This window comes from Herpailurus yagouaroundi, unplaced genomic scaffold, assembly GCF_014898765.1.
Source record: "Herpailurus yagouaroundi ecotype Mexico unplaced genomic scaffold, PumYag 186, whole genome shotgun sequence".
NCBI classification, from domain to species: Eukaryota; Metazoa; Chordata; class Mammalia; order Carnivora; family Felidae; genus Herpailurus; species Herpailurus yagouaroundi.
Window position 1 is genome coordinate 45,701,483 of NW_024412417.1, and position 27,394 is coordinate 45,728,876.

At 51.2% G+C, this 27,394-nt stretch overlaps 1 protein-coding gene across 6 annotated transcripts in view; it reads right to left on the reverse strand.

Moving 5' to 3' along the window:
• TRAPPC9 (trafficking protein particle complex subunit 9) overlaps nt 1-27,394 on the reverse strand; it is a 578,288-nt gene that overhangs the window by 384,046 nt on the left and 166,848 nt on the right. For 5 of the 6 annotated variants that reach the window (XM_040494495.1, XM_040494496.1, XM_040494498.1 and 2 more), the window contains one exon: nt 18,014-18,166. The exons of the other annotated variant lie outside the window; for it this stretch is intronic. In XM_040494495.1, the coding sequence (XP_040350429.1) occupies nt 18,014-18,166 (153 nt within the window). The remainder of the gene's footprint in view (nt 1-18,013; nt 18,167-27,394) is intronic. 6 annotated transcript variants of the gene reach the window in all.

Genomic DNA, 27,394 nt, shown 5'->3' on the forward strand with positions numbered 1-27,394 from the left:
GTTTATTTTGAGAGAAAACACATGCACATGAGTGGGGGAGGAGCAGAGAGGCAGGAGGAGAGAGAATCCCCAGCAGGCTCCACACTCAGCATGGAGTCCATTGCAAGGCTTGATCGCACAAACCATAAGATTGTGACCTGAGCAGAAATCAAGAGTCAGACACTTAACCAACTGAGCCAACCAGGTGTCCCTGCCACAGGGTTTTCAGCCACGCATAAAGAACATTTTCCCCAGCTCACCCATTACCTGGACACCAAAGCCAGACAGAAACACTACAGAAAACTACAGACCAATATGCCTGCTGCAACCAGATGCAAAACTCCTTGATATAACATTAGCAGGGGCTCTTGGGTGGCTCAGTTCGCTAAGCATCCAACTTCAGTTCGGGCCATGGTCTCACAGTCATGAGTTCAATCCCTGCATCGGTCTCCATGCTGGCAGTGCAGAGCCTGCTTAGGATTCTCTCCCCGCACCCCCCCCCCACTCTCTCTGTCTCTGCCCCTCTCCCCTGCTCGTGCTTTCTCTCTCAAAATAAATAAACTTAAAGAAAAAAAAACAGTAGCAAACAAATTCAACAGCACATTTAAAGGAGTATATACCATGATCAAGTAGGATTTATCCCTGGGATGCAAAGACAGTTTAACATACATAAGTCGATAAATGTGATACACCATGCTAACAGAAGGAAAGAGAACAATCCTATCATCTCAGTCGATACAGGAAAAGCATTTGCCCACTTCAAAATCTTTTCATGATAAAAGCCCTCAGAACTGGGTGTTGAAGGACGTACCTCAACATAATGAAGGGCATATAGGACAAGCCCAGTTACCATACCCAATGGCAACAGCTTGCAGCTTTTCCTGAGATCGGGCAGAAGACAAGGTGGCCCACGCTCACACGTGTTCAACTTCGTGTCCAAAGTCCTTGCCAGAGCCATCAGGCAAGATTAATAAAAGGCATCCGAATCAGAGAGGAACAAGAAAAAATGGCTCTACTTGCAAATGCTCTGATCTTAAATATAGGAAATCCTTAAAACTCAACCAAAGGGGGAAAAGACACACATTAGGTCTGATCAAATTTAGTCAACTTGCGAGATAATAACATTAGTACACCAAAGTCAGTCGCTTTTCTATGTGCTAACAAAGAAATGCCTGAAAAATAAAGACAACAATCTCATTCACAATAGCATCAAAATCAAGAAAACACCTATGAATAAATTTACCTAAGAAAGTGAAAGATCTGAACACTGAAAACTGTACAACGTCAATGAAAGAAACTGACACAAATAAATGAAGATATCCCCTGTTTATGGACTGGAAAAATATTGTTTAAAATGTCCCTACTACCCTAAGCCATCTATAGATTCAATACAATCCCTATCAAAACTCCAGTGCATTTTTCACAGAAAAAGCACAAGCAATCCTAAAATCTGCACATAGCCACAAAAGACCCCGAGGAGCCAAAGCAGTCCTGAGGAAAACAGACAAAATCGGAGGGATCACACTCCCTGATCTCAAACTCTACAAGGTAGCTGTCGTCATCAAAACAGCATGGCACGGGCATAAAAACAGACACGCATACTACGGAGACAGAACAAGAGCCCAGAAAGAAACTCTCACAGAGACTGTCAACTAATATTTCACAGAAGAGCCAATAATACTCAGCGGGGAAAGGGTAGTTTCTGAGATAAGTGCCGTCGGGGGAAGCGGATAACCACACGCAGAAAAAGGACACCGGAGCCTTATCTCACACCAGGCACAAAAGTCAACTCAAAAGAGATTAAGACTTCAACAGATGGACTCCAGCAAAGAAGCTCCTGGAAGGAAACAGGAGAAAACCGCCACAGCATTGGTCTTGGCAGCCGTGTCTTCATGGGACACCAACGAGCAAGGAACCAAAGCGAAGTCAACACGTGAGACTACCAAGTAAGCACAGCCAGAGAAACTATCGACACAATGAAAAGGCAGCCTACAGAATGGGAGAAAATCTCTGCCAATCATGTATTTGGTTAACATCAAAATATATGAAGACCTCACACAGCTCAGGAACAAATCAGCAATCTGATTAAAAAAGGAGAAGAACCGGGCTGCCTGGGCGGCTCAGCCTATTGAACATCTAACTCTTGATTTCGGCTCAGGTCACGATCTCACAGTGTTTGGTTTTGAGCCCCATGTCGGGTTCGGTGCTGGCTGTGCTGAACCTGCTTGGGATTCTCCCTCACTCCCTCCCGCTCCCGCTCCCTCCCTCTCCCCTGCTCACGCACTATTTCATGTGCATTCAAAATAAACTCATAAAAAAAAAAAAAAATGAGAAGGGGCACCTGGGTGGCTCAGTCAGCTGAGCATCCAACTTGGGCTCAGGTCATGATCTTGCAGTTCATGGGTTCAAGTCCTGCATCAGGCTCACTGCTGTCAGTGCAGAGCCCACTTTGGATTCTCTGTACCCCTCTCTCTCTGCCCCTCCCCTGCTCATGCTCTCTCTCAAAAGCAAAACATTTTTGGGGCGCCTGGGTGGCTCAGTCAGTTAAGCCTCCGACTTCGGCCCGGGTCATGATCTCGCGGTTCGTGAGTTCGAGCCCCGGGTCAGGGCTCTGTGCTGACAGCTCAGAGCCTGGAGCCTGCTTTGGATTCTGTGTCTCCCTCTCTCTCTGCCCCTCCCTGCTTATGCTCTGTCTCTCTCTCTGTCTCAAAAATAAGTAAAACATTAAAAAAATTTTTTTAATGATAAAAATAAAACTTTTTTTTTTTTTTAATGAAAAGAACCAAGTATTTCTCCAAGGATGAACTACTAACGGCAACAGGTACATGAAAAGGAATTCAACATCACTAAACATCAGGGAAATGCAAATCAAACCACAATGAGCTATCATCTCACACTGATTATGATAGCAGTCATCAAGAGACAAGAGACAGGAGTTGGCAAGGATGTGGAGAATAGGCAATCCTTGCACTGTGTTGGTGGGAATGTAAATTTGTGCACCCACTGAGGAAAACAGTATGGAGATTCCTCAGAAATTTACAACCACCATATGATCCAGCCAGTTCTGAGTATATTTCCAAAGGAAATGAAAACGGCATCTCGAGACATCGGACTCCCATGCTTATTGTAACATTATAGCCAAGATACGAAATCCACCTAAATATCCATCTACAGATGAGTGGGTATATACAGATGAGTGGTCTGTATACGATTCGATATTATTCCTTGATAAAGAAGGAAACCTTACTATTTACAACAGTATGGATGCACTTTGAGGACATACTAAGTAAAATAAGTCAGAGAAAGACAAATACTGTAGGATATCACTTCTATGTGGAATCAAAAAGAGCCAAATACATAGTAACAGAAAGAATGACAGTTACCAAGGGCTGAGATATGGGGAAAATGAGGAAAGGTTGGTCAAAGGGTACAAGCTTGCAATCAGAAGATGAATATATTCTGGGGCTCTAGTGCACAGCACTGTGATTATGTTTAATAATAATATATTACATACTTAAAGTTGATTTAAAAAATAGATCTTAAATGTTCTCACCACATGGGAATGCAAACTGGCATAGCCACTCTGGAGAACAGTATGGAGGTTCCTCAAAAAGTTAAAAATAGGGGCGCCTGGGTGGCTCGGTCAGTTAAGCATCAGACTCTTGATTGTGGCTCAGGTCATGATCTCACAATTCGGGAGATCGAGCCCCCGGTCAGGCTCTACAATGGGCACAGAGCCTGCTTGGGATTCTCTCTCTCTCTCCCCTCCCCACCCTCCCCTGCTTGCATGCGTGCTCATGTACATGCATGCTCTCTCAAAAAACAGTTAAAAAATAGAACCACCCTGTGATCCAGCAATTGCACTACTAGGTTTTTACACAAAGGACACAAAAATACTAATTCAAAGGGACACATGCACCCTAATGTTTACAGCAACACTATCTACAGTAGCCAAATTAGGGAAAAAGCACAAGTGTCCATCACCTGACAAATGGATAACGAATGTGGTATGTGTATACACAAACACACACAACATACATACATACACACACACACACACACACACACACACACTCACAATGGAACGGTACCCATAAAAAAGAATGAAATCTTGTCATCTGCGACAACACGGATGGAGCTACGGAGCATTAGGCTAAGTGAAGTCAGAAAGACAAATACCATAGGATTTCAGTCATGTGGAATTTAAGAAACAAAACAAATGAGCAAATGGGAGAAAAAAAAAACAGACACAAACCAACAAACAGACTCTTAAGGATAGAGAACAAACTGAGGATTGCTGGAGGAAAGTGGCCGGGGGGATGGGTTAAAGGGTGATGGGCATTAAGGAGGGCACTACTGATGAGCAATGGGTGATGTCTGGAAGTTGTGAATCACTCCGTTGTACATCTGAAACTAATATTATACCGTATGTTAACTGAAATTTAAACAAAAACTTAACAAAATGTGATCACCACAAAAAACCCACTAATTATGTGATATGATAGAGATATTAGGGATATTAGCTCTAACTATGTATGGTAATCATTTTGGAATGAGTCAAATCAGCACATTGTAACTTATGGTGTTATGTGCCAATCATATCTCAAAGCTGCAAAAAAATAAAACCAGTAACTGTACACCCTTTATGTGTTTACTTATCATTTGGACACATACTTGTGTGAAATGCCTGTTAAAATACAGTCTTCATTTTTTACTGGGCAACAGTTTTAGTTAGGTGAGAAAGGCAAATTCAAACCACAATGAAATACCACTACACGTGGGGCAGAACAGCTAAAATTTAAAAGACTGACAATATCCAGGGGTGAGAAGGTCCTGGAACAGCAAAGAACCTTCAGGTAGATGGTGTGGGTGTAAATGAAAATAAGCACATTGAAAATATGTGTGGTAGGGATGTCTGGGAGGCTGTCTGTTGAGCATCCGACTCTTGATTTTGGCTCGAGTCATGATCCCAGGGTCGTGGGCTGTGTGCTGAGAGTGAAGCCTGCTTAAGATTCTCTCTAGCTCCCCCTGCCCCTCCCCCACCTCCTCCCTTTCTTAAAAGAAAGGAAGAAAACCTACATGGCTATAAAGCTGCTAGAGCTAAACACACATAAGATCTATGATCCAGAAAACCACTCATAGGCTTATGTGGGCTTATGTCTACCCAGTACCTGTGCCAGAAAAATTATACCTGTTCATAATAGCCAAAGGCTGGAAACAACCCAAATGCCAATCACGAGTGGATAAATTGTGGTATCTTAACACAGTGGAATAGCATCCAGCAACATAAAGGAACAAACAAACCCAACGTGCATGGAACTTAGACATAATGTTGAGGGGGTGGGGGGACCACATACACTGATTTTGGACTTCTGCCCTCTAGAACTTAAATTAATGTTGTTTAACCCCCCCCCCCAAAAAAAGACACCAAAGAATATGTACTATATTTCTTCCTTAACAAAGCCAAGAAGTCAAGAACAGGCAAAACTAACCTATGATGACACAAGTCACAATTACAGTGATCTTTGTGCAGGCCAATCACCAGTGACAAGACTCAATTACACCGGACAGGTAGAAGTTATCCAGTCGAGTTCTGGGTGGTGGGTGCAAGAATTGAGGAGAATAAAACATTCATTCAGCTGTATACATGCTATCTGTGTTCCCAACTGCATGTAAGCTATATCTCCATAAAAGGGCTCAATACCTTTATAACAAAAATAAGGTATCTGGAAATAAATCTAGTGAAATTCTTTAAAACCTTCATAGAGAAAATTAAAAAGTTACTGAGACACATTCGAGAAGACAAATAAATGACAGGACATCGTTCATCGATAGAAGACGCTCATAAAAATGCCAATTTCCCCCACCTGGTGTTCAGGTCAGTTCTAACAGACTACTTGGAGGAACCTGATACATGGATTCTAAGATTTATATAAAGGAGCAAAGGACAGAAAGTATCCCAGTACCTCAACAATAATCCAGAAAGGAGACTGGCCCTACCCAACGTCAAAACTTCTCACAGGAAATGGAAAATACACAGCAGCGGGGTCTGCCTGAAGCAGCCCAGACTTTTGAACAACTGACCTCAGACCAGGATGACAATGTTTTCCCACAAGGAGAAGACAGTCCCTATCAATGGTTTCCAAACTTGGCTGCACGGAAGATTCATCTGGAACAGTTTAAAAACCCAGATGGCCAGGTCACACCCCATGCCCCACCAAGTCACAATGTCAAAAGGTGGGAGCCAGGAAGAGGTTTTAAATATTCCCCCCACACTCCCCAAGTGCAGCAAAGTCTGAGAACCACTGGTCTGTCCTCAAACAGTAAGCCTCAGAGAGCACGGCACATCAGAGAAACACAAGTCAGTCCCTGTTTCGGAAATCCAAGCCCAGCGAGAGACAAGGGTGGGCAATGATGCTACACAGACAGCCACAGTGAGACCACACAAGCCATACTGGGGACTTTATCCAGAGGTCAATGCAGACCCTGGAAATCACACGGCAAGATGACAGTCAGATTCTGCTTTAGGAAGGACCATTGGGGGCACCTGGGTGGCTCAGTTGGTTAAGTGTCCAACTTGGGCTCAGGTCATGACCTCACGGTTTGTGAGTTCAAGCCCCACATTGGACTCTGTGCTGACAGCTCAGAGCCTGGAGCCTGCTTCAGATTCTGTGTCTCCCTCTCTCTCTGCCCCTCCCCTGCTCATGCTCTGGCTCACTTCTGCTCGCTCTCTGAAATAAACATTAAAAAAAAAAAAAAAATTAGAGCCAAAAAAGAAAAAATTAGAAAGGACCATGGGGACAATGTGGAAGACAGAGAAAGGAGAGCACAGTGAGCAGCTGGGAGGCCAATCATAAGGTTAAACAGACAAGAGGGGACAGAGAGACTTTAAAAACAAACTTAACAAGACTGGATGCAATCAACAGCAGGAGCTAACAGTAAACCGATCTGCAGTGATCCATAAAAATCATTCCTTTCTCTTTGCAAAAAACAAAACCTCTTGAATCCCTTCTACTGAACACCCACCTAATTTGTTTCCCAGTGAACCACCACCAGCTGGCTGGCAAAGCAATCACGAGGGCAGTGAGATCAATGGTCCGGAAGGCTTCAGCTCTAGGGGCTTGCAAAGGATCACCTGTTGCTCATGAATGACAACCACCTGGGTTTTCATTCCATCCTGGTGGTTTAGAAAGTTCTCTTCCAACCTGAATTTAAATCCAGGAACGCAGTCAACCTTCCCCGCTGCGTAGGGGGTGGGGAACAGTGGCCCGGGGAGAAGTGCACCTCCACAGGTTGCGAGACAGACGTCTAGGGCCAGACCTCAGCTTCGGGGTGTTGGGAAGCTTTTCCTCACCCAGAGAGGTGCTCCTCAGAGCTCCCAGGAAAACGCATCTTCCCCTTGGCTGAGCCACTGAGCTGTGAAGTTATTGTTTGGGAGTCAGAAGGCTGGAGGCCAGTGCAAGCTGTCGGTGCATTGGCAACCTCTCCCTGCAGGAAGGGAGCAGGTAAGCCACTGAACACAAAACAAAAGCAGTAGGTCATGTGAGAAATGGCCACACAACCTGAAACTTACTGCAGATCTGCATCACCCCACAGCAGGCACATTTCTGAGTTCAGCTGAAAGATGTTGAGAACTGGAAAAAGCATCACTCCCACCCTTAAGAAAAAAGCTGGATAAACTGAAAAACAGCTTTTCCCAAACCGATCAGAGAACTGAAGTCACAGGGAAAAACTAACCTGTGATCCGTTGACAGGCAGCCGCAGGGGAGGAGCAGGACCCCCAGCATCGGCCTGGACGGGCCTCTGACAGACACTAGCAAGGTTCAGCTAGAAACGGCTAGTGAATTGTTCAAGGCCTTGCAGGGGCTTCAAGAGCGTAAAGCTCCTGGGGGATGCTGTACGATCCTGACCCTAGGTATCCTCAGGGCCGGCCAGGAGGGGGACACCGGCCACCACGCCAGCCCCGGTCCCTCGGCTCTCCCGTGAGATCCAAGCCCTCACCTGCAAGGGGAGAAACAGCAAAGACTGTGCCCGGGGGCACGATGGACGCCCACCACAGCTGGGAATGGGGAACAGCCGGCAGCCAAACCTCCCCCCAGATTTGCCTGCCCTCTCTCCCCTCCAGAATTAAGAGCCTCACGGGACACGTGGTCAGATACACAGACCAGGAGTGGGAGAAGTCTGGCCTGGGTGGGATGGTTACGGAAGCCGTGCAAGCAGAGTGGAGGGTTTCAAGAGACAACGAACTCGACAAGTACAAGACGGCCTTGGATGGAGCCCTAAGGAAATCTGTGTGCAGTGGGGAAGGGGACAAGGGAGACGCCACAGAAGAAGCTGACAAACAGCTCCAGGTGTGGAGACAGGAGCCGGAATCACAAGACACACAAGACGCTGGCCCTGCCCTTAAGATGGGGGTCGCGAGGAAGACCGACCGTGAAGACACGGCTGCAGCAGCTGGGAATCGGTGCCGACACAGAGATGCCACGGAGCCGCGGGCACCAAGCCCAGGCGGGTGCCAGACAAAGCGCAGCCAGGGGGACAGGAGCACCGCCTCCCAGGGTTACGGCGACAGATTCGAGAGAACCAACAGGAGGTGCCTCAGTAACATGCCCAGAACACAGCGAGCGTTCAGTGTTCCTTCTCCTCTCGTCCCCGATACTCACTAGCCTCAGAAAAAAACCACAATTCAATAAAATCGTTGGCCACCCTCATAAAATCAGGTCTGTGAAAGCGTAGGCACCTAGAAATTGTAAACATATTGTGGCAGCAAGATTCCAACCACCTTTGATTGAAAAAATAAGACTGAGATTTGCAAAAATTCCTATTTCTTTTCAGAGAGAACAGCAGACCGGGACAGGGATACTGACCAGCGCCCCAATTTCAGAGGGCAACGCTGGGGTAGTGGACCAGATGGGAGTGTCTGCACCACGCCTGCTCTCAACATCAATGCCTGGCCTCCAGAAGTTCAAGGATCCGTTATCATTGAATTGTGAAGAAGCAAAATATAATGAAATGTCAAATGTAAAAATGGGTTGTTTTTTTTTTTTTACACAAGTCTCCAACTTGGGACAAAGAACGGAAAGCACCCCATTTTCCCATAGGCAAAGCCTGTCTTAAGCATAATAAGCATGAGGCACTTCAGGCAGGAAGAAATGCATTCTTCCCCAGGGAACAGAATAAACTCTAACAGGAACTCACCACACTGCTCGACCAGCTACTAAAGTCTGTGCTGCAAACACACGGGGTCTTTCAGGGAAAGAGGCCAGTGAAGGCCTTTTGAATCCCCTTCCTGCAGGAGGCCCTCCTCCCCAGCCAACCAGGCTCCGCCTGCTTCACACCGACGACAAGCCTTACCCTTGAACCACTGTACCTGTCATCCACCACACCCAGGTGAATCCACTCACTCACCATGTCAAAACAGTCTCCATCACAGCAACCTTCTGAAAAGCTCTCCATGGTTCTCCAGGATCTCCCAATAAAGCCCCACAGGGCCCTCTCTCGAGGGCCCTACATCCAGAAATCAACACCTGATCATCCCCCCACGCAGCTCTCCCTTCCCCGATTTCAGGGTCAGGGACACTCGAGGCAGCTTCACAATTTGCTCTTCCGATAACTATTTGCTGGGAATCTTCTCTGAGCTGGGCCCGGTGCTGGGTTCAGGAACAGTGTGGGAGAAACTGAGAGCATTCAAAGCTGCCAAGGTAACACCCAGGCCAGGAGAGGCCTTCAAAAAGGAGGTGAGCAAAGCTGGGGTTCGCAGGTGAAGGCTGATGGGCACTCCAGGTGGAGGAAAAGGCAGCCGCTCAACACAGCGTTTCAAACGGCTGCAGTGTGAAACGCAAGAGAGCGACTGCAAAAATGAGGCCCAGGGGGGTGGGGCGGGGCTGGGCTCAGATCACACAGGGCCTTACATGCCAAAGCCAGAGCACATTGGTTTTTGAGAAAAATCGAAACCATAACAGAAGACGGATTCAAGAAGGCAAGGCCGGGGGCAGGGAGGAGAGTTCATGGGATGTTTTAAGGTTCGCAGGCAAAGCGGGAGGCAGGACGCAGGGATGTGAACGGATGGAGCTTTAGCAGTGACAGAGCAGCCGCTTCTGGGTGCACGGTGACGGCTCTCGTCCACAGAGGGAGCAAAGGACGAGGAGCAGGAGTGCAGGGAGCTGCAGTGTATCGGAGTTTACGGGGACGCACGTGAACCATGGGCACTGCCATGTGACCGTGTCAGGAAGCCAGCTACAACTATAGCCGTGCAATTCAGGAGCAGAAATAAAGATTTCGGAGCCTCAGCGCAGCGCTATTAAAATCATTTAGGACAGTATGACATAAAAAGGGGGCAAAGGGCCAACTTAGGAATGTCATTAGCTAGAATACAGCCAAACAGAGAGAAGCCAGTGTGGGCGAGTCTGGAGGACAAAGGGGCACCCAGACCTCAGGGGGCTGATGAGTGGGATCCTGGCCTGGGGAGGACAGGGACGAGGAAGGGAAGAGAAAAGTAGCAGCTAGAGGGAAACCCATGCTTGAAAGGGTTTGTTCTGTGTTATATCAATTTTAAGATAAAGATTGAGCATAATTACTGAGGGACTGGTACATCACTGCTCCAGCCTTGGTATACAGACGAGTCCCGAGGGGACCCTGTCGTAAACACAGACCCCAGCTCAGTGCCCTCAGAGATGGATTGAGAAGGGCTGGCAGGCCAAGGAATCTGCATGTTATCAAGCAGCCTCTGGTGCATGCTGTCCCTAGACTGCGACCTAAAAACCCATTGGTCGGGGCGCCTAGGTGGCTCAATCGGGTAAGCATCTGACTCTTGGTCTGGGCTCAGGTCATGATCCCACGGTCCGTGGGTTTGAGCCTGCATCAGGCTCCACACTGTTTGGGATTCTCTGTCCCCCCCCCCTCCTCTCGTCCCTCCCTGCCTCTCGTGCTCTCTCAAATTAAATAATAACTTAAAAAAAAAAAAAAGTGGTCAAATTTAAAGGCCCAAAGAGAAAGGATCCTTGAACACATGTCAAAGAATTTGCCTCTGATTAAAGGAGAGACCTCGTCCTCCAGGATCAAACAGATGGAAATATACACGTACTCCAGACGCGAGAAGGAAGCAGAGAGTCCTGCCCAGCGGCCTCTGTGAAAAGAAGCCATGTGCCGAGAGGAGGCATGCAGGCGCAGGTCAGAAGACCAGGAATGCAGCACACGGGCAGCAGACGACAAGGCACAGGCCCATCCCAGGTCTCTGAATGACGGGGGAAGGACTCCCTGATGCAGACAAGCACCCTCTCCCCGCAGCGTCCAAGTGCAAGAGACTGAATGAAGGCTGTTCAGCAAAGGCAGCTGGTTCAAGCAGCATCTTCTCAAGATGCAAGAACAACAGATAATCTGAAGGACAGGGTCTGGCATCGCCCTCTCCCTCCCGCCACCCCGCCAAGAGTGCTAAGACCTCTAAATGTGCTGGTGTCAGAGGCACCTGGGAGGCTCATTCGGTTGAGAGTCTGACTTCGGCTAAACGTACTAGTGTCACGTGCCCGCTACGAAAGTTTCCTAGGCTCCAATTGTCCACAGCACCACAACAGCCATGCCGTCTCTACGGCCACCAAACGCACACGCCTGGAAATATCCCGTTTGTTACCTAAGGAGGGAAGGAGCACACAACAACACAACAAAGCCTGAAGTGAGCGGGGACCCTGGTGCTATTATGTCGGGCCTTGAACACATTGGTCCACCTCCTGGGACTCGGGTTCCCCAGGGGCAAAACAAACTACTAGACCGGATACCATCTTGTCTCCCCTGGTCTGGGATGCTGAGCATCTCCAGGGCCCACAGTCAAATGGAGATGCCACAGTCAATTATCACGTCCAACAGAAAGTGTCAGCAACAATCACATTTCTCCTAAAAAAACTGAGAGCCAAAAAAGTGTACAGAGAGAGACACCCAAATCAATTGATTAGAAAGGAAACCAAAAGCAGGGGATGCTTCCCTTCACTGTCAAAAAGCAGCAGCCCCGGAAGACGGTTTTCATCCAAAGCGTCAGCCCCAGTAAAATCAAAGCACTAACCGGTCAATGTCGCTCAAAGTTCATTGTGCTCAAATGTCCCCCCGGAGAAAGGCGCGTGCAGCCGGCCTTACTCGCTCTTCAAGACAACACCTTGATGAAAAAACTCCTTGGCAAAAAATAGTTTTTCGACCTGGTCTGATAAATTATGAATCTGTTTCTAATGTTTTTGTTGGCTTAAAAACATTTTATCATAAAAGCTGCGTGAAGTAAATGTATACTGCTGTAAACCAAGGTCTACTGGAGTCACCGCACGGCTCAAGAAATGCGGTGTGGCCAGGCCCCCAGCAGGCCTGGATTTGCCTCATCCCATCAGAGTGTCCTCCCTCCCCTGAGCCAGCCCTGCCCCGACTTCACAGGAGTCATCTCCGCGCTTTTCTTAACTGTCCTACTACCCAAGCATGCAGCCGTGGGTGCTTGGGCTTAGTTGTGGTGTGTATTTTCTAATATGTTGTTTAAATTTACTCTGATTTAAGTTTAAGCTAGCCAGGTTTAACTACAGGAAGACCTTTGATCCCTTTGGGGGGTGGGGAATGAAATACACATAAGTCAAAGTCACCATTTTAATCATCTTTCAGTGTGACGCTGAGTGGCACTGACACCTTCACCCCGCTGTGCAAGCTGTCCCCGGCTTCATCCTGTTTCCCCTTATGCTCTACCTGTTAAGTAAGAACCAGGTCGTTGGGCTGTAGAGTTTACCCTACAGCCTGGACTGGTGTCACTGAACAGGTTTTTCTGTCCTCCGAGTTCCTGTAAACTGATAGCTGGATCTAGAGCGCTGACCTGTCCCAGGTGTGATTTTCGGGAGGTGTGTATTCTGCCCCCAGGGGGACCATAACGTCCTGCTGTCTCTTATTCTGTGACGTGGCTGCTCGCTGTCTTGGTCCGCTCACCTACTAGGGACTGCAAAATGAAGGTACTTCAATTCCATCATCCCTTCTCAACCGTTAGCTGGAACATGTGGGTAAAGGGAGACCCCTCATTAACTGCTGGCTTGTCCCATGGTGCACGTGTACAGAAAAGCAGAATAAACACTCATTACTGACCGTGTACAAAATAACAAACTGGTCCCCTGTCATCTACAAAGGTGGAAGATGCTTTCTGGCAGCACAAAGAACGCGGGATCGGAACAGCTGTCATCCCCAGTGACCCTCAGACTGTCAGCGGCAGTGCCTTAGGGCAGGCCCTCCTGACACGACTCCAGCCCACTCTGACAGCGTCCCTGCTACAGCCTTCACGCCACATTCCAAGATCATCTTCCTACACTGCCAGCTCCAGACCGGGAATGGTCACTTCTCCGAGGAACCCTGGCTTCCAAGTCGGGAGGAGGGTTTCCAGACCATGATGTGGGGATCAGGAAGGCTCCCTGCTCTGGGGCTGGTCAGTGTCTAGGCCTTGGCAGACAGACAGGCTGGTTTTTAAATACCTCACAATTTCGTATTGGCATTTTTATTCCAGTCCTAGACGACAAGGCTCTTACTTAATCTCTACTAGCTTACATCCGTTACCTCATCTCTTCCGTACAAGAGTCCTAGTTCAAGACCAGATGCTAGAATCAGATGGTCACAAAACTAATCACTCACTTTATTCCACACAGTTTCAGAATACCAATACCAACATCATCTCCATCAAAATAATTACTAACACAGTTTAAAACTACTTTGCAGGGAGTGGCCTCGTCATCACGGAGGAGTCAGTTTTCCACGGTCCTCCCCACAAAGCACACTGATTTAGACCATCAGCCACGTGCGATAGAGCCCCCGTGAGAGTCTGGGAGTCCAGCGGTGAGCGTCGGCTCCAAGAAACCCAAGAGTGGACACACCGAGGAGGGCTGCGTCCCCCTCCCACAGCAGCACAGCCAGCCCAACCCCAAGAGAGGCCAGATCCCGGCCCAAGACTTCTCCCTCGGGGACGGGGAGAGCGTGAGTGAGCCCCTTGCCTGCTCGGCTGTGTCCGTGGCTCCCGTGCCCCGTCTGGAACACAGAGGTCCCAAAAATGTCCTCGGAGCATTTTTATTCAACCCAGGATACGATTAGGATCGCATCCAGCATTTCACTGTTGGATTTCTCCTCAATCTCCTTTAATCTAGAACAGTCCCCCCACCTGTTTTTACAAAATGGGAATTGTTTTGTAAGATCATCTACTTTACAGAGCTGTTGGGAAGGTTAAATAGAAATTGTACAAACAAAGTGGCTGATCCAGGCTTCTGTGCAGCCTCTAACATTGCTCAATAAATATTAATTCTCTTCCATCTGTCCACAACGCACATTGAATCCAGTCTCCTGGTTTGCATGATAGCTATATTTATTGCTCTAAATTCTTCAAATGGCATCTAATTTCGGTACCCACAGTTAATCTGAGTCCATGCTGGAAAAGCAAATCGGGTCCACAAGTGGTTCCTGGATGAAGGCTTCTGAAAGTGCCAGACTGAGAGCCACACGCAGGTCACCTCCCAGTTCCAAGAGGCCCGAGTTTATGGGTGTCTCCAAGCAGGACTACACGTGGCCTCTCTGGAGCTGTCAACTCCAGGTATACGGTACCGTGATTCAACACATACACCCGTCACCCAGTGCTCATCCAGGTCGGTGACTCCCAAGCCCATTCGCCTGGCTCACCAGTCCCCCCACCCGCCGACGCTCTGGCACCACTGGTGTGTCCGTCCTCTGTGTGTGAGAGCTTGGGGTGGGGGGGGGGGGGGGGGGGGTGGCTCTTGTTTCTTTTTTGTTTGTCTTGTGTCTTAAGTTCTTGACCCCTTAGCCTGAACTACACGTGAGGGTATACTCTGGAAGGGTCTTCTGTGGGCCATGGTGCCCAGCTTTTGTTCCTCTATAAAACTTGCCCTGGTTGTGGCCATTAAGATGCTGTGCCTCAGATTCTACAATCTGCCGTGAAAACGACCAGCCAGAGCGTCTGTTCACCGTTATCAGCAGAGAGGGCATCTAGTTCGTAACAAACACATTGCATGTCGCCCACGTGCCATCGCTAACCGATGGGAAATTAGGGCAGCCTCCCATTTACAAACAACTCGGCGATCATTATCCTAGCTCTCTTTGATCCGGTTTTATTTTAAAGGACAGGCGAACGTATTCCCAGACGACAAATCTCAGATTACAATTTTACTTTCAGCTCGGAGCTGCAGAGACCACGCTCCAGAGCTCCGTAACAAGAGGTGGAAACGCACTAACATAACAAGCTATGTGCGCCTGAGCACATAAGCTCACACGGCCACCAAAACGAAGACAGGTGGGGCCCCCTGGAGGCCTCCCGTTGTGTCGCTCAGGGAGAGCGCGCCCCCTTCGACAGGCAGCCAAGTCGGTGTCCTGTCCTTCCCTGCCCACGGCCAGGTAGCTCGGCTGGAAGTCTATCTGCCCAGACAGGCCCCGGGGACAGCATCTAATCAAGCACTCCCTGGACAGGTGTCAGGCACCATTTACTCGGCCAAACTCCCTTCTCGGGAAAAAGACAAGTCAGAACCTCTGTCTGCAGCCCTCTGTCTACTTGCAGAGGAGGGCACTCTGGTGCTATCAAGCAGTTTACAAGCAGAAAAAAATCCATCTTATCTGATATTCAGGCCTGGTATAATGTTAGGTCCACTTGACATTTTCACAGTTTGTAAAGTGTCCAACAGCAAACTGGCTTTTCTACCTGCATTAATAACATACAAACAATTTTAATCCAATATTAGTATTATACGAGGAGCCTCGCTATGGTCAAATACCACAGAGTACAGGAGAGCAAATTTCATGCAGTGCGTTATGGACTAAATGCTTATGTCCTCCCCAAATCCCTATGTTGAAACCCTAGCCCCTGGTGTGACAGTGCTCCAAGGTGTGGCCCCTGAGAGGTAATGACATTGAGAGGAGGTCATAAGGGTAGAGCCCCCACAGTAAGGAAGGAGGAGGAATCACTTGCCCTGACTACATCCTGTGCAACAGCTCTCTCTCCACTGCAGCCCAGACAGGGTGAATACGGGACAGATGAGGTCATTGCTCCCTGAAACTTCTCCTCTAAAGGCAATTTCTTGTCTGCAACAAGAATGACGAGGGAAGAGGTGCTGGTCCCACTGACGGGGTCAGGGCGGCCTCTCTGCAAGGGAGGCTTCTGGATGGAGATCTGAACAACGCGGGGCGGATCTTGCAGACTGTGGGGGAAAGCAATTCGGGTAAGAGCAGAGCCCCTACAAAGGCCCTGAGGCCGGACAGCTGGGCGTGCTCCTCGGACAGGTGGCCGGTATGGCTGGAGACTCCTCGGAGGGACAAGAGGGAAGAAGAGAATTCCCCTTGATGGGAACGCGAAGCGTTAACTAACCTCTCTACCTCTCGGGTTCAACAGGACAGCATCATTCCTAAGCACCCAGGTCCAGCTGGAAGAGACCGGCTGGGTAAGAGAGCCCCGTTCTCAGAGACAGAGAGAGGCAGACAGACAGACAGACATCTAGCCCCTGGAGGCAAAACCCACTTCCTAACTGACAGGCCTCTGGGCCTCTGTACCCACCAATTCCTCGCAAGGCCTGGGGGCCATGCTTTTTCTTTATCGAAGAAACTTCCTGGTCAAGGCCCAAGTCACACCATCAACTCTGGGGGCCCCTACTGGTCCCGACCAGATACAGATACAGATCCCGACTCACGATGTCCCTGAGTCACAGGGCGCTCCGGTTCCGTATTTATTTTTCTGGCTGACCCTCTGGGCAACAACGGGCCGCAGAAGGGTTACAAGGACACACTCTGGAGCCAGCCGACGGGGTTCACAGCCTAGCCCTGTCACTTCCTAGCTGTGTGACCTTTGAAGACTTCGTCAACTTCTCTGGGCCTTAAGGTCCTCACTTGTAAAATGGAGGCATTAAGAGCGTCTATTTCAGACGGCTGCTGTGAGAATTAAGTGGTCCATTTGTGTAAACCTCTTAGCTCTTAGTTGCTATCACCCTCATTGTTCTCCGGGCGACCGACCATCACCCATTCTGCGGTCCGAGAACCTACGCCAGTGCCTGTTTCATAATCAGAGACAGTTAGGTGTCACGTCACGCTCTAAATGAGTGATGGGGAACAGAGTACAACGACAGCCGCTGAGCCCTGACCACGCTCCCGGTGAAGTGCAAATGCTCCCACCGACCCTAGAGACGGTCACTTACACTAGAAGACTCAGGCACAGACAAGCCAGAGTCACTCGCCCAAAGCAACACGGGAAGTTCTAGTGACAGAACCCGCCGTCTCAAACAATCCCCTTCAACTGAATGTCTGTGGCCCCCAAAATTCAAGTGCTGAAGCCCTGACCCCACATGTGACTGTGTTTGGGGATACGGACTGTGAGGAGGCGATAAAGGTTAAGTGAGGCCACGAGGGTGAAACCATAACCCAACAGGGCTGGTGTCCTTGTAAGAAGAGGAGGGGACACCGTGCCGGCACCCTGACGCCCAGCCTGCAGAACCGCGGGAAATCGATTTCTGTCCTACGGAGACACTGTCTGTGGTATCTCGTTACAGCAGCCTGAGCTAACGAACATGCACCACGATGCCTCCAAACGAACGTATGAACGCATACGTTCATTCACAACCGGACACAATGAATCTAGGAAATCCGACTCCTCACCAGCTAGTCCTAACGCTACAACAAGTATTAATGCCCATTTTCTCCAGACACCACCTCCTTACAGAAATCACCAGACTCTGACAGAGAACTTTATCGTCACAGATAATTAGATCACGGCAGTTATACTTGAAAAAAATGCAGTAGCTCCGCCAATTTGAGATGACCTCCTGGCAAAGGAGCACAAAACAGTAAAGACTGGGAAATTAAGAAATGATTTAACTAAAAAGTACCCTTATGACTTTCAAGTCTATACAGTAACTCAGTGGGCCAACTAAATGCCAGGAAAAGTCGCGAGCAGCTCGAGCTAACGAATGGCAAGCAGGTTACAGCGGGTAAGCAGCAAGCCCGAGGGGCCACGACGTTCTGTTGAAACTGGGGGGCTGGGGGAGGGGGGGCTCACCGTCACTGAGGTCTTGGAGGAGATTCTCCTGGCATGAGAAATCCAGTTTCACCTTGATGTTGACGACGAAAGTGGCCACCTTCCCAGGTTGCAGAGGAAACTGGGCAAGGGTTTCTTCCAGGTTCCAGCTCAAGAAGTCACCATACAGTTTTTCTACAATGACAATGGCAGTGGTGGTGATGACGGTGTCGCTGAGGCAACATGAGCCTTCCCAATCCCCCCAGAAAATTCTGATCCATTCCCAAAGGCAAAGGAGAAGGCAAACCATTTACGATGTGACAGATCAAAGTACTAAGAAAACTCCAGACCCGTGGGTGTTGCAAGGCAATCACCTGTGTCTGCGAGCAAGGCACAAAGAGGCACAGAGCGCTGAGCTCAGGGCCAGCTCACCTGCGCCCCTGCTGCGCAGCCTCCTCTCTCTGACCACATCAGCGCACCCCTGCTCTCGTATGTGGAATCAGAGCTGACCTGAGCTTCCCCACAACAAGGACGATCCAGGTTGTATCACCTTATGGAGAAACATCCATGTTGAGTGGGAGAAGCACAGTCAGTAGGAGAGCCTCGCAGGAAACAAGAGGTCAGAGCCGGACATACGGGCCTGGGTGCCAAGCCCGGCACAGGCCTGCAGAGGGGCCTCTCACTCTCCTGCGGACCCTGCACGTCAGGTCACGTGGCCTCAGGTTCGATGCCTCCGTCTCTGACTAACTGGAACAGATAGAGGGCAATGACTCCATCAAGCCAAGGTGTCCTCGCGTGGACAAGGGGTGACAACTCCCACATCACAGGGCTGCTCTGGAGATTAAGCAAAGCAGTGTGTGTGAAGCACTATAAACATTGGGGCTACAATGCACGGAGGGGGAGGAAGGGAGATAGGAAGGAGGCGGGGGGGAGGGGGCGTTTGTGCCATTTGGAAGCAGCCATGTCACCTTCGTGGCTCCCAGGCCTGCCAGACGACCCCTGCTTCAGGCCTAAAATCAAGGCCCAAAGTCACACACTACCTCGGCATCTGGTGGAAATGGGAGGGGAGGGGCTTGGACCAGCCTCACCAGCAGCCGCCCCACACCCCGCGTCCCACCGCCCTGCTGTGTGGCGGGTTTCAGCTCCCTCCAGCACATGGCCTTACTCAAACAGGTCAACGATATCCCCCACAGGCTCCAACTGCGCCCACCCACCTCCCACAGCCCACCTCCCACAGCCCCACGTGGCCCCACGTGCACACACTATCCCCTCATCCAGGCTGTATGTGTGACTAGAAAATGCCATTACGTCTGCCCCGTCCCAGGTGTCATGTGCTCGGCCGTCCCCGTAACACTAGGGCAGGAACCTCTCCTCACCGACCAGGTGATGGGAGATCATTAAAACGGGCCCCTCCTCTGTCCACCAGGAAGGCCCTGCTGGGGTTGTCACCTCAGGGCCCAGCCCCCTGGCTCTGCTCCTGTCCCTCCTCCCACAGACCCTGCAGTCCCAGAGGCAGAAGCGACTTGCTGCCCTTCCCACTTCTGGGCCACCTTCCCGTCTCCCCTTCTAGAAACCACTTATTGGTGAGAAATGTCCTGTCAGAATAAGGCAGCCAGGACTTACAGAGATTAGGTAACTTGTCCCTGGTTGAAACCCAGAGCATCCAAATGGTTCCAGAGCCATCATATCCATTCACTTCCTGCATGGAGGCACCTCAAGGCACAAACATAAGGTTCTGCTCTTAGGACCCAGAAGTCACCCAAACAGGAAGTGAGTAGAAGACGGGGAGCCTGACTGAGACCCACACTGAAGAAAACAGACATGCAGGGCTCGCTGACTGCAGAGCCCAAGGCCAACCCAGGCTGCGAACACAGGTCACCTGGTGCCCTCGGTCAAGGCCCGCCCCCCACCCCGCCCCCCAGCGAGTCGGCCACACTCTGGCCACATCGCACCCCCCAGACCACATTTATTCTCAGCGGACCCTCGGAGGCGGATGCTAACAAAGAGGAGCAGGTCGGGTGGTGTCCACGCAAGGCGCTCAGAGGCCGCATCCGCTTGTCGACGCAGCACTCACTGCACGCCTCGGGGGTGTCAGACGCTCCACACACAGGTTACGTCTCCATGCCCACCACAGCCGTCCTGCCCAAGGCGGGCGTGCTTGGTCAAGGTCATTCGGCTAGTGAGAGCAAGGCCTGGCACACGACAGGTGCTCAGTGCACCAGCTGCACGGCGGCCACTTCCGCGGGCTCACAGGGCGTTCCGAGGCCCCGTCCGAACGACCGCATTCGTTCAGAAGGACCGAGGAAGGGTAGGAGGGACAAGGGCTCCTGGGTCGTAAGACCAACCACAACATGGGGCAGAGTCCCCACAGGCGGGGCAGTGGGGGACGTGCCCGCACGCCACAGATACAACCCCCGGAGAGACTGCTCTGCAGACACGGCTTGGGAGGCGGGGAGAGGTCAGGCAGGTTAAAAAGACGGTGGGATGGGGCGTCTGGGTGGCTCAGTCGCTGGAGCACCCAACTCTTGATTTCAGCTCAGGTCACGATCCCAGGGTCACGCTGAGCGTGGAGCCTGCTTAACATTTTCTCTCTCTGCCCCTCCCCTAATGGCGTGTACTCAGGCGCTCGCTTACTCCCTCTCTATCTCTCCCCGCCCCCCCGAAAAATAAAAATTAAAAAAAAGAAAAAAGGGAGCAGGAACCCGTGTGGCTGGCCCGGGCTCGTCACATATGTGCCGGCACAGCCCTGCGTGTATAGGACATCCAGCGGCCCTGCCGTGTCTCCCTGCATGGCCACCCGCACAACAGACCCTCCGTGTTTGCTGGTCACTCCTCTGCCTGCGGCCGCGGGGCGGCAGCCGCCTCTGGGAAACACCGATGGAGTTTCCCCAGCTGACCTGGCCCCTGGTCTGAACGGCAGCCCCAGAACTCACGCCGGGTGTGCTCCCTGAGCACGCCAGCACCCAACTGCAGAGAAGTTGCTGCCTCTGCTCCCAAACCAGTAAAAGGGCCCAAATTGCTCTCAACGACCTAGTAACTCACATTCTATAAATATGAGTTTGCCTGATTACTATACTCTACATCTCTACCTTCCAACCCAGTAAGGAACAGAAGGGGCATCATAATGCCAGGCCACGTGCAGCCAGGACAGAAGCTCACGTGGGCTGTACGTGCTGGAAGGCCAGGTCCCAAAGCCCCAGGGGTACCGAAGTGCACGCTGACTTCTCCAAACGGCCGAGCAGGACTGACCAACCTTAGTGTGAGACGCCAGTACGAGCCAACATACTGAGGCCCTGCAAAGGCCGCGCCGCCCAAAGGTCCCATCGGGCCCGAGGCTTCCCAGGCACGGGCAGGAACTGGGCGAGGGCTCTGCGGCACACTCCAGCTGACCCAGAGTATGAGGCCCCGAAGGCACGGACGTGCCCTGGCAGGAGCCGCCTGGCCTCACCCCCTAAGCCCTAGTTACACATCCACACACACACACTGCTCCTCCCCCGAGATCTCCTGAAATCTCACTCATCCCTCACAACCGGACTCGAAGGCTCCTTTCCTGCAATGCTTTCCCATCCCACTCGGCTCCTCTGGGTTCCAAGTGCCCACCTCTGTTAGATCACCCCCCGCGTCAAGCAGCTCACTCTTCCACCAAGCAGTCAACAATTGGAAGACAGGCCAGACCTTGCCTTGAGGCTCTCCGCTCCCTTGAGAAGCAGGGCACCATACTGGTTAAGAATGCCAGGGTCAACTCCTGCTTCAACTCCTGGCTCTAGCTGCGTATCCTTGGGTAAGCCACCAAACTTCCACGTGCCTCAGTGTGCTCGTCTATAAAATGGGTTGTCATGGAGAAGAAATGAGCTAATGAAAGTAAAGCAATGAGAACAAGGTCTGCCTTAAACACAGCCCTCCATGTTAGCTAGTCCTGCTGGACCACCCCAGCGCCCCTCCGTGGAGCTGTGCGTGGAGTTTCCAGCCCTGTGCTTGGCACTCAGCAAGAGCACAGCGGTGTCAGGTGCCATCAACATCCTTCCCACTCAGGAGGAACAGCGCCGGGCACGCGGGGGGGCACTCAGGAAGCGTTCGATGTAGAACGGACAAATGTATTCCAAGACGTTTCAGATTTAGACTTAAAACAGATGGGAAGAGAGCGACACGAGAAAAGCAGATTACAGGAGCGAATGTATGCTTTGATTTCCCTGCATAAAAATGTTCACATGGAAAAAAAAGAAGAAAGCGAACCTGTAAGCTAATGTTGGTGCTCTCTGAGGACTGGGACGACAGGTAACTTCAAGCTTTTCATTTCCTGGACTTTCTACAATGAAGTAATATATTACACTTTCACAAACAGACACACACGCGGACGCACATGTTAACGACGGACTCTTGCGTCTAAACCCGCCCCAGCCCACGCCGCTCCGGTGTCACGTGGGGAGAAGCCCTGTGAATCTGGCCTGTGAGTCCACGCTGAGGACCGAGGCCCAGCCAAGAGAGAGAGAGGTGGGGCTCTGAGCCAACCAGGCGGCTTTCTGCAGTGCCCTCTATCAGGGCCAGACAGTAATGTGAATTGATGACAAGGACAGCAATCACCTGGAGCACGTGTGTCACTGAGTCCCCAGACTCAACTCCGCCAGCTGGATAAACTTCTCTGGAGCAGGGGTTTAAGTCTGCTGCAGCTGTGCAGGCTGGCAGGCAGCCAAGTGCCCAAAAAGAACTTGAGGGGCTCAGGAGAAGCTGGTCCAAACTAATGCGGTAAGCTCGGCCTGTCCTTTCCACTCCCCACGCCAACTTGCTCTGCAGGGCAGACGGGAAAGCCCGGGAACAAGGCAAGTTTCTATCCTAGAATTCCCTTTTAATAATAGTAATTGACATAACCATCTATTAAGTACTATCTTCTAACTTCAGACCATAGCTATGTTGTTCCCATGTTATCAGACAGGCAACTGCAACTCAGAGAGCTTAAGCGACTTACCCACTGTCACACAGCTCTTTTAGAAGTCAAAGAACCAAGAGTCGGGGCCAGGACCAGCAAACACCAGGCTCTTCCCACTATATGTTCTGCCTCTCACTGCTTTTCTGGAACATTAACCCACCCAGCTTCACAACCAGAGTGCAGAGTATGTACAACAAAAGCATCACTACAGTGATGGGATAGAGGACCTTGAAAAGAGATGGCAGAAAATAGAATGTAACAGGTCGTGTGCGTCGGGACCAGCACTGCCCCCTGACAGCTGTCCTCTGTCATCCCAAGATGCCTCTTCAGAGGGGGAGAGAACACCAGAGTCAGCATGAAGATACCATGAGGCCCCTTGGCCTCGGCACACAGGCGGCCTGGATGATTGATGTGAAAGTCTGGGAACCGCAGAGTGCCCTGTTAATGTTTGTTTCTCACGTCCTACCGCTGCCCACTTCATTCCTCCAGGGAACACTCACCACACGGCCACTGACTGTCCCCAGGGCAGCCACTGTGCTGGGTTCAGGGGGAAGGAGGTGAGAAGCGGTCCCTGCCTGTAAAGGGACACATGCCAATCTCTGACTATAGGAAGGAACAAGTGTGGGGGGCAGAGGAGAAGCCCCCAGGAGCTCAGAGCAGATGACAGAAGAGATTCTTCTCAATCTGAAAATTTCTTAAAAGTTTATAATACCATCACCCACAGACCAGATTCAAAACTGCTCCATCAATGCACTGCCCAAATTGGGGCCGCAAAAAACTGAACAGCATCCACCGTCCCGGTAGCGTGAACTGGAAAGGGGGCCTGCTGAGGTCCCAGATTTGTGCAAAAGAATGGATTCTCTCAGCCAGCAGTCCAGTCTAGCGGGAATTTATAACCAGGGTAGGAGGGCAGAAACTAAACTAAAACTGGTATCTACAGCACTCTTCTTGGCTGTTCAGGTGACTTTTCATTTCTCAACGTGTTTCAACTGAGAGATCAACTCTGCCCAAATGAGCTGTGAGATATCCTCGGGGCTCCCCACGGTCTTGGCTGCAATACACGGAAGGATGGATGTGTCACAGACCCGGAGGCAGGGGTTTGTCACAGAGACGCGAAATTAGAGGAGCAGCATCAACTGTGATCCCACCTGGGCTGGGGGGGCGCCCACAGACACAACCCAGGAAGACACCAGACACCTACTGCATGCTAGGTGCTGTCCCCTGAACAGCCCCGCCAGGTGGCTGACGTTTAAGGACAGCTTCCGCAAGGCAGGCGCCAGGCCAAGCTGTCACTGAACCCACACCACGACCCTCGGAACATGTCCTGCTACCGTCCCCTTGCAGACAAGCTGGTCAAGGCCATACAGGTGGGCGTGGCCAGGAGTCCACCACCCGTCATACGCAGACCTATTCAGTCCTGACGGCAGACTCACGAAAGAGTGCTGACTTCCGTGTTCAAAACGTACTTTGGGGGCACCTAGTCTCAGTCAGTTAAGTGTCTGACTTCAGCTCAGGTCGGGATCTCACGGATTTGTGAGTTCAAGCCCCGCGTCGGGTTCTGTGCTGACAGCTCAGAGCCTGGAGCCTCCTTTGGATTCTGTGTCTCTGTCTCCCTCTGCCCCTCCCCAGCTCATGCTCTTTCTCTCTCAAAATGAAACCAAATTTTTTAAAAAAATTTTGAGTGGCACCTGGGTGGCTCAGTCAGTTAAGCATCAGACTTTCAGCTCAGGTCATGATCTCATGGTTTGTGAGTTCAAGCCCCACATCAGGCTCTGTGCTGACAGCTCAGAGCCTGGAGCCTGTTTCAGATGCTGTATCTCTGTCTCCCTCTGCCCCTCCCCTACTCGCTCACACATGCTCGCTCGCTCTCTCACTCTCTCTCTCTCAAAAATAAATAATCATTAAAAAAATATATATGTACTCTCTTCCTGGTTTCAACTGTGTGCACCAGCACTGCTTGGTGTCTGCACTTCCTGGGGGAGCCTGAGCCCCGCTGAAGCGGGCAGCAGAGTGCCTGGTCGCTATGGGCTGTCAGCGTGAAATACCACTGGCCCCCAACAACCAGTCAGGGAACGTGATGTTCTGAAGTTCCCGAAGTGCAGGGCCAGACACTCACTTCCTCTTCCTTCCCTGTCCTGCTCGTGTACTTCCTGCCTGTGCTCCCAGGGGCCGAACGCACCAGGCCCCGCAGGAGTGATCAGAGGCATTCCACTAGATCTCCCGATGAATTCTGTACACTTCTCCATCGGGACCCTACAACTGTGCAGAAGGCCGACCCGTACGGGAAGGCCACCGCAATCGTGCACACGAGGGGACACGGAGCTGAACGAGGGCTAGACATTCGTGAACCTCAGTGTCTTCCTGGGAGGAACACCGGTCAGCCCACTCACTGTGGCTACGCAAAGGTAGCAGAAATAATACAAGATGCGCTGCTGGAATCCAATTCCGTTCAGTGAACATGCCTGACTCCCCACACTGAATTGCGAGCTCCTTCAGGACGGGGTTCATGTTTTATTCATGGCCCCAGAGTGGTGAGTGTATATAGACGTGATATAAACGTCTGATTGTTGAGTAACACAAAGCCAAGTGAAGTGAGTGTTATTGTAACCGCGTGTAAGCAAGACGACGTAAAGGAGGAACAGCATAATTCCATCGGAGGGATCGGGAAAGCTTTCGGGAGGTGGCGTGGGGGCTGGTGTGTGGATGATGGATGGGATGTGAGATGCACACAGGACCCCTGAGGGTCAGCAAAGCTCTGGAAACATCCAAGTGGAAGCACACTCTGCAATGCAGAGGACGGGGACTCGGGACTGACTCCTGGGTGTTCCAGCGCCCGACACTACAGCCACCGGTAGCAGGTGCCCGGTAAGGCTTGTTGAAGACTTGAGCAAAAGGACAGACAACTGGTCGACACGAGGACAAATGAGCGAGCAGAGGATCAATGGTGGGAAAGAAAACGGAAAGGGGACCTTCCCGCCGCCTCGTGGCCCACAGCGCACATGCCACAGTCCAGGTCCCCGCCCCCTCAGCCCCAGGAGGGTGGGGGTGGGGGTGGGGGGTGGGGGGGGTCACTGCTGTCCTGATCCCCAAGCACAGGACCAGAAACAAGCTGGGCACGACACAAGCGTGTGTGCAAAAAGGAAAGGTGGCGGGCAGCAAGCCAGATGGTGAGTTTCTCTGAATGCCGGGCTAAGAAACAGAGCCTACGAAAGCTCCGTAAAAAAGATGTTCAGTAAAAGTGAGACAAGAACAGACACCTTTACAGGTAACACCACAGGTGGCATGAAGACAATGACGTGCCGGCCCCTCGTGATGCGAGGCGCACGTGTGCCAACACCCGGAGGGACAGCATAGTCCTCTACCCAGGACGCAGGTCAGACCGTCACGGAACTGCGCACCGCAGTCCAGGCCATCGCGCCGGGAAGGGGCAGAGCCAGAATGGAACCCGAGTGCGTCCGGTGCAACAACCGTAACGGCAGTCGTACCGGCTAAGTCTACACTGATGACAGCCGGATCCGGGGGGCTCCTCGCCGGCCTCCCAACCCACTGCCGGCCACAGCAGCCTGCTCCCGGCTCCCTTCCACCTGCGTCCACACCCAGGTACACAAGTGGGACTCGGCACGACCACGGAAGGAGGCATCGAGAAACCTAGTCCTTTCTCCCATTCCCCAAACGCGCCAGGCTTTCACAACGCAGGAAGTGAGAAACCACTTCTCCAAGATTTCTTTTTAAAATTTTGCCCTGTGTTTCCATGTTTAAAAATAAACATAGTATAACATCAGCAACTCGGAAACAGGCCAGGCCAAACAGTTATAGACCCTGGTGGGGAGGGTAACTCTTACCGTAACTTTGCATGGACGCCACCTCATCACGGAACCCCTCAGGCAACAGGTTCCCCTCAGTGACCCCTCGCTCCAGAGCTCCCCTGCTTCTCTCCCCTGTCTGGCTTCGTTCCCCGCGTGACGGCAGCACTTACGTGGACCCCACTAGGCGGTTTCCAGTCCTGAGTTACTACAGTTTTAAGGCAAGAACACGCTTGTCCATCTTTTGTTACATCTCACCGTTTCAGGAAAAATCTGAGAACAAGGAGAAAGCTAAGATGGCTTCTGAAAGCCACGAGGTCAGCCCAGGCAACTGAAACAAAGGCGTCCGTCTTCCCCGAGTGGGGCCTGAGTTTGCTTATTTAGAGTTGGACTTAACAACTCTGACGCCCTGGTTTCCCAGGTCCTGGCGGACAGACGTGGAAAATGGGAAGCAGGAGTGCCGATTCATTCCCCACTTCCAGGGAAGGGAACCCAGTAATTTCTCAGCACCTGCCACCTGCCAGGCGCCGTGCTCAGTGCGCCAGAGGATTCACCGCGTGTTCCTGAATCGCCACCCAGGAGGGAGCCAGGCACCCGGGGACAGCCCAAGCTGGAACGCTCACCGCTTGCTCAGGACTCGTCCTGCAGCTCATAACTAACAGATCGGGGGCTGGAAGCCCAATCCGTCAGACGCCA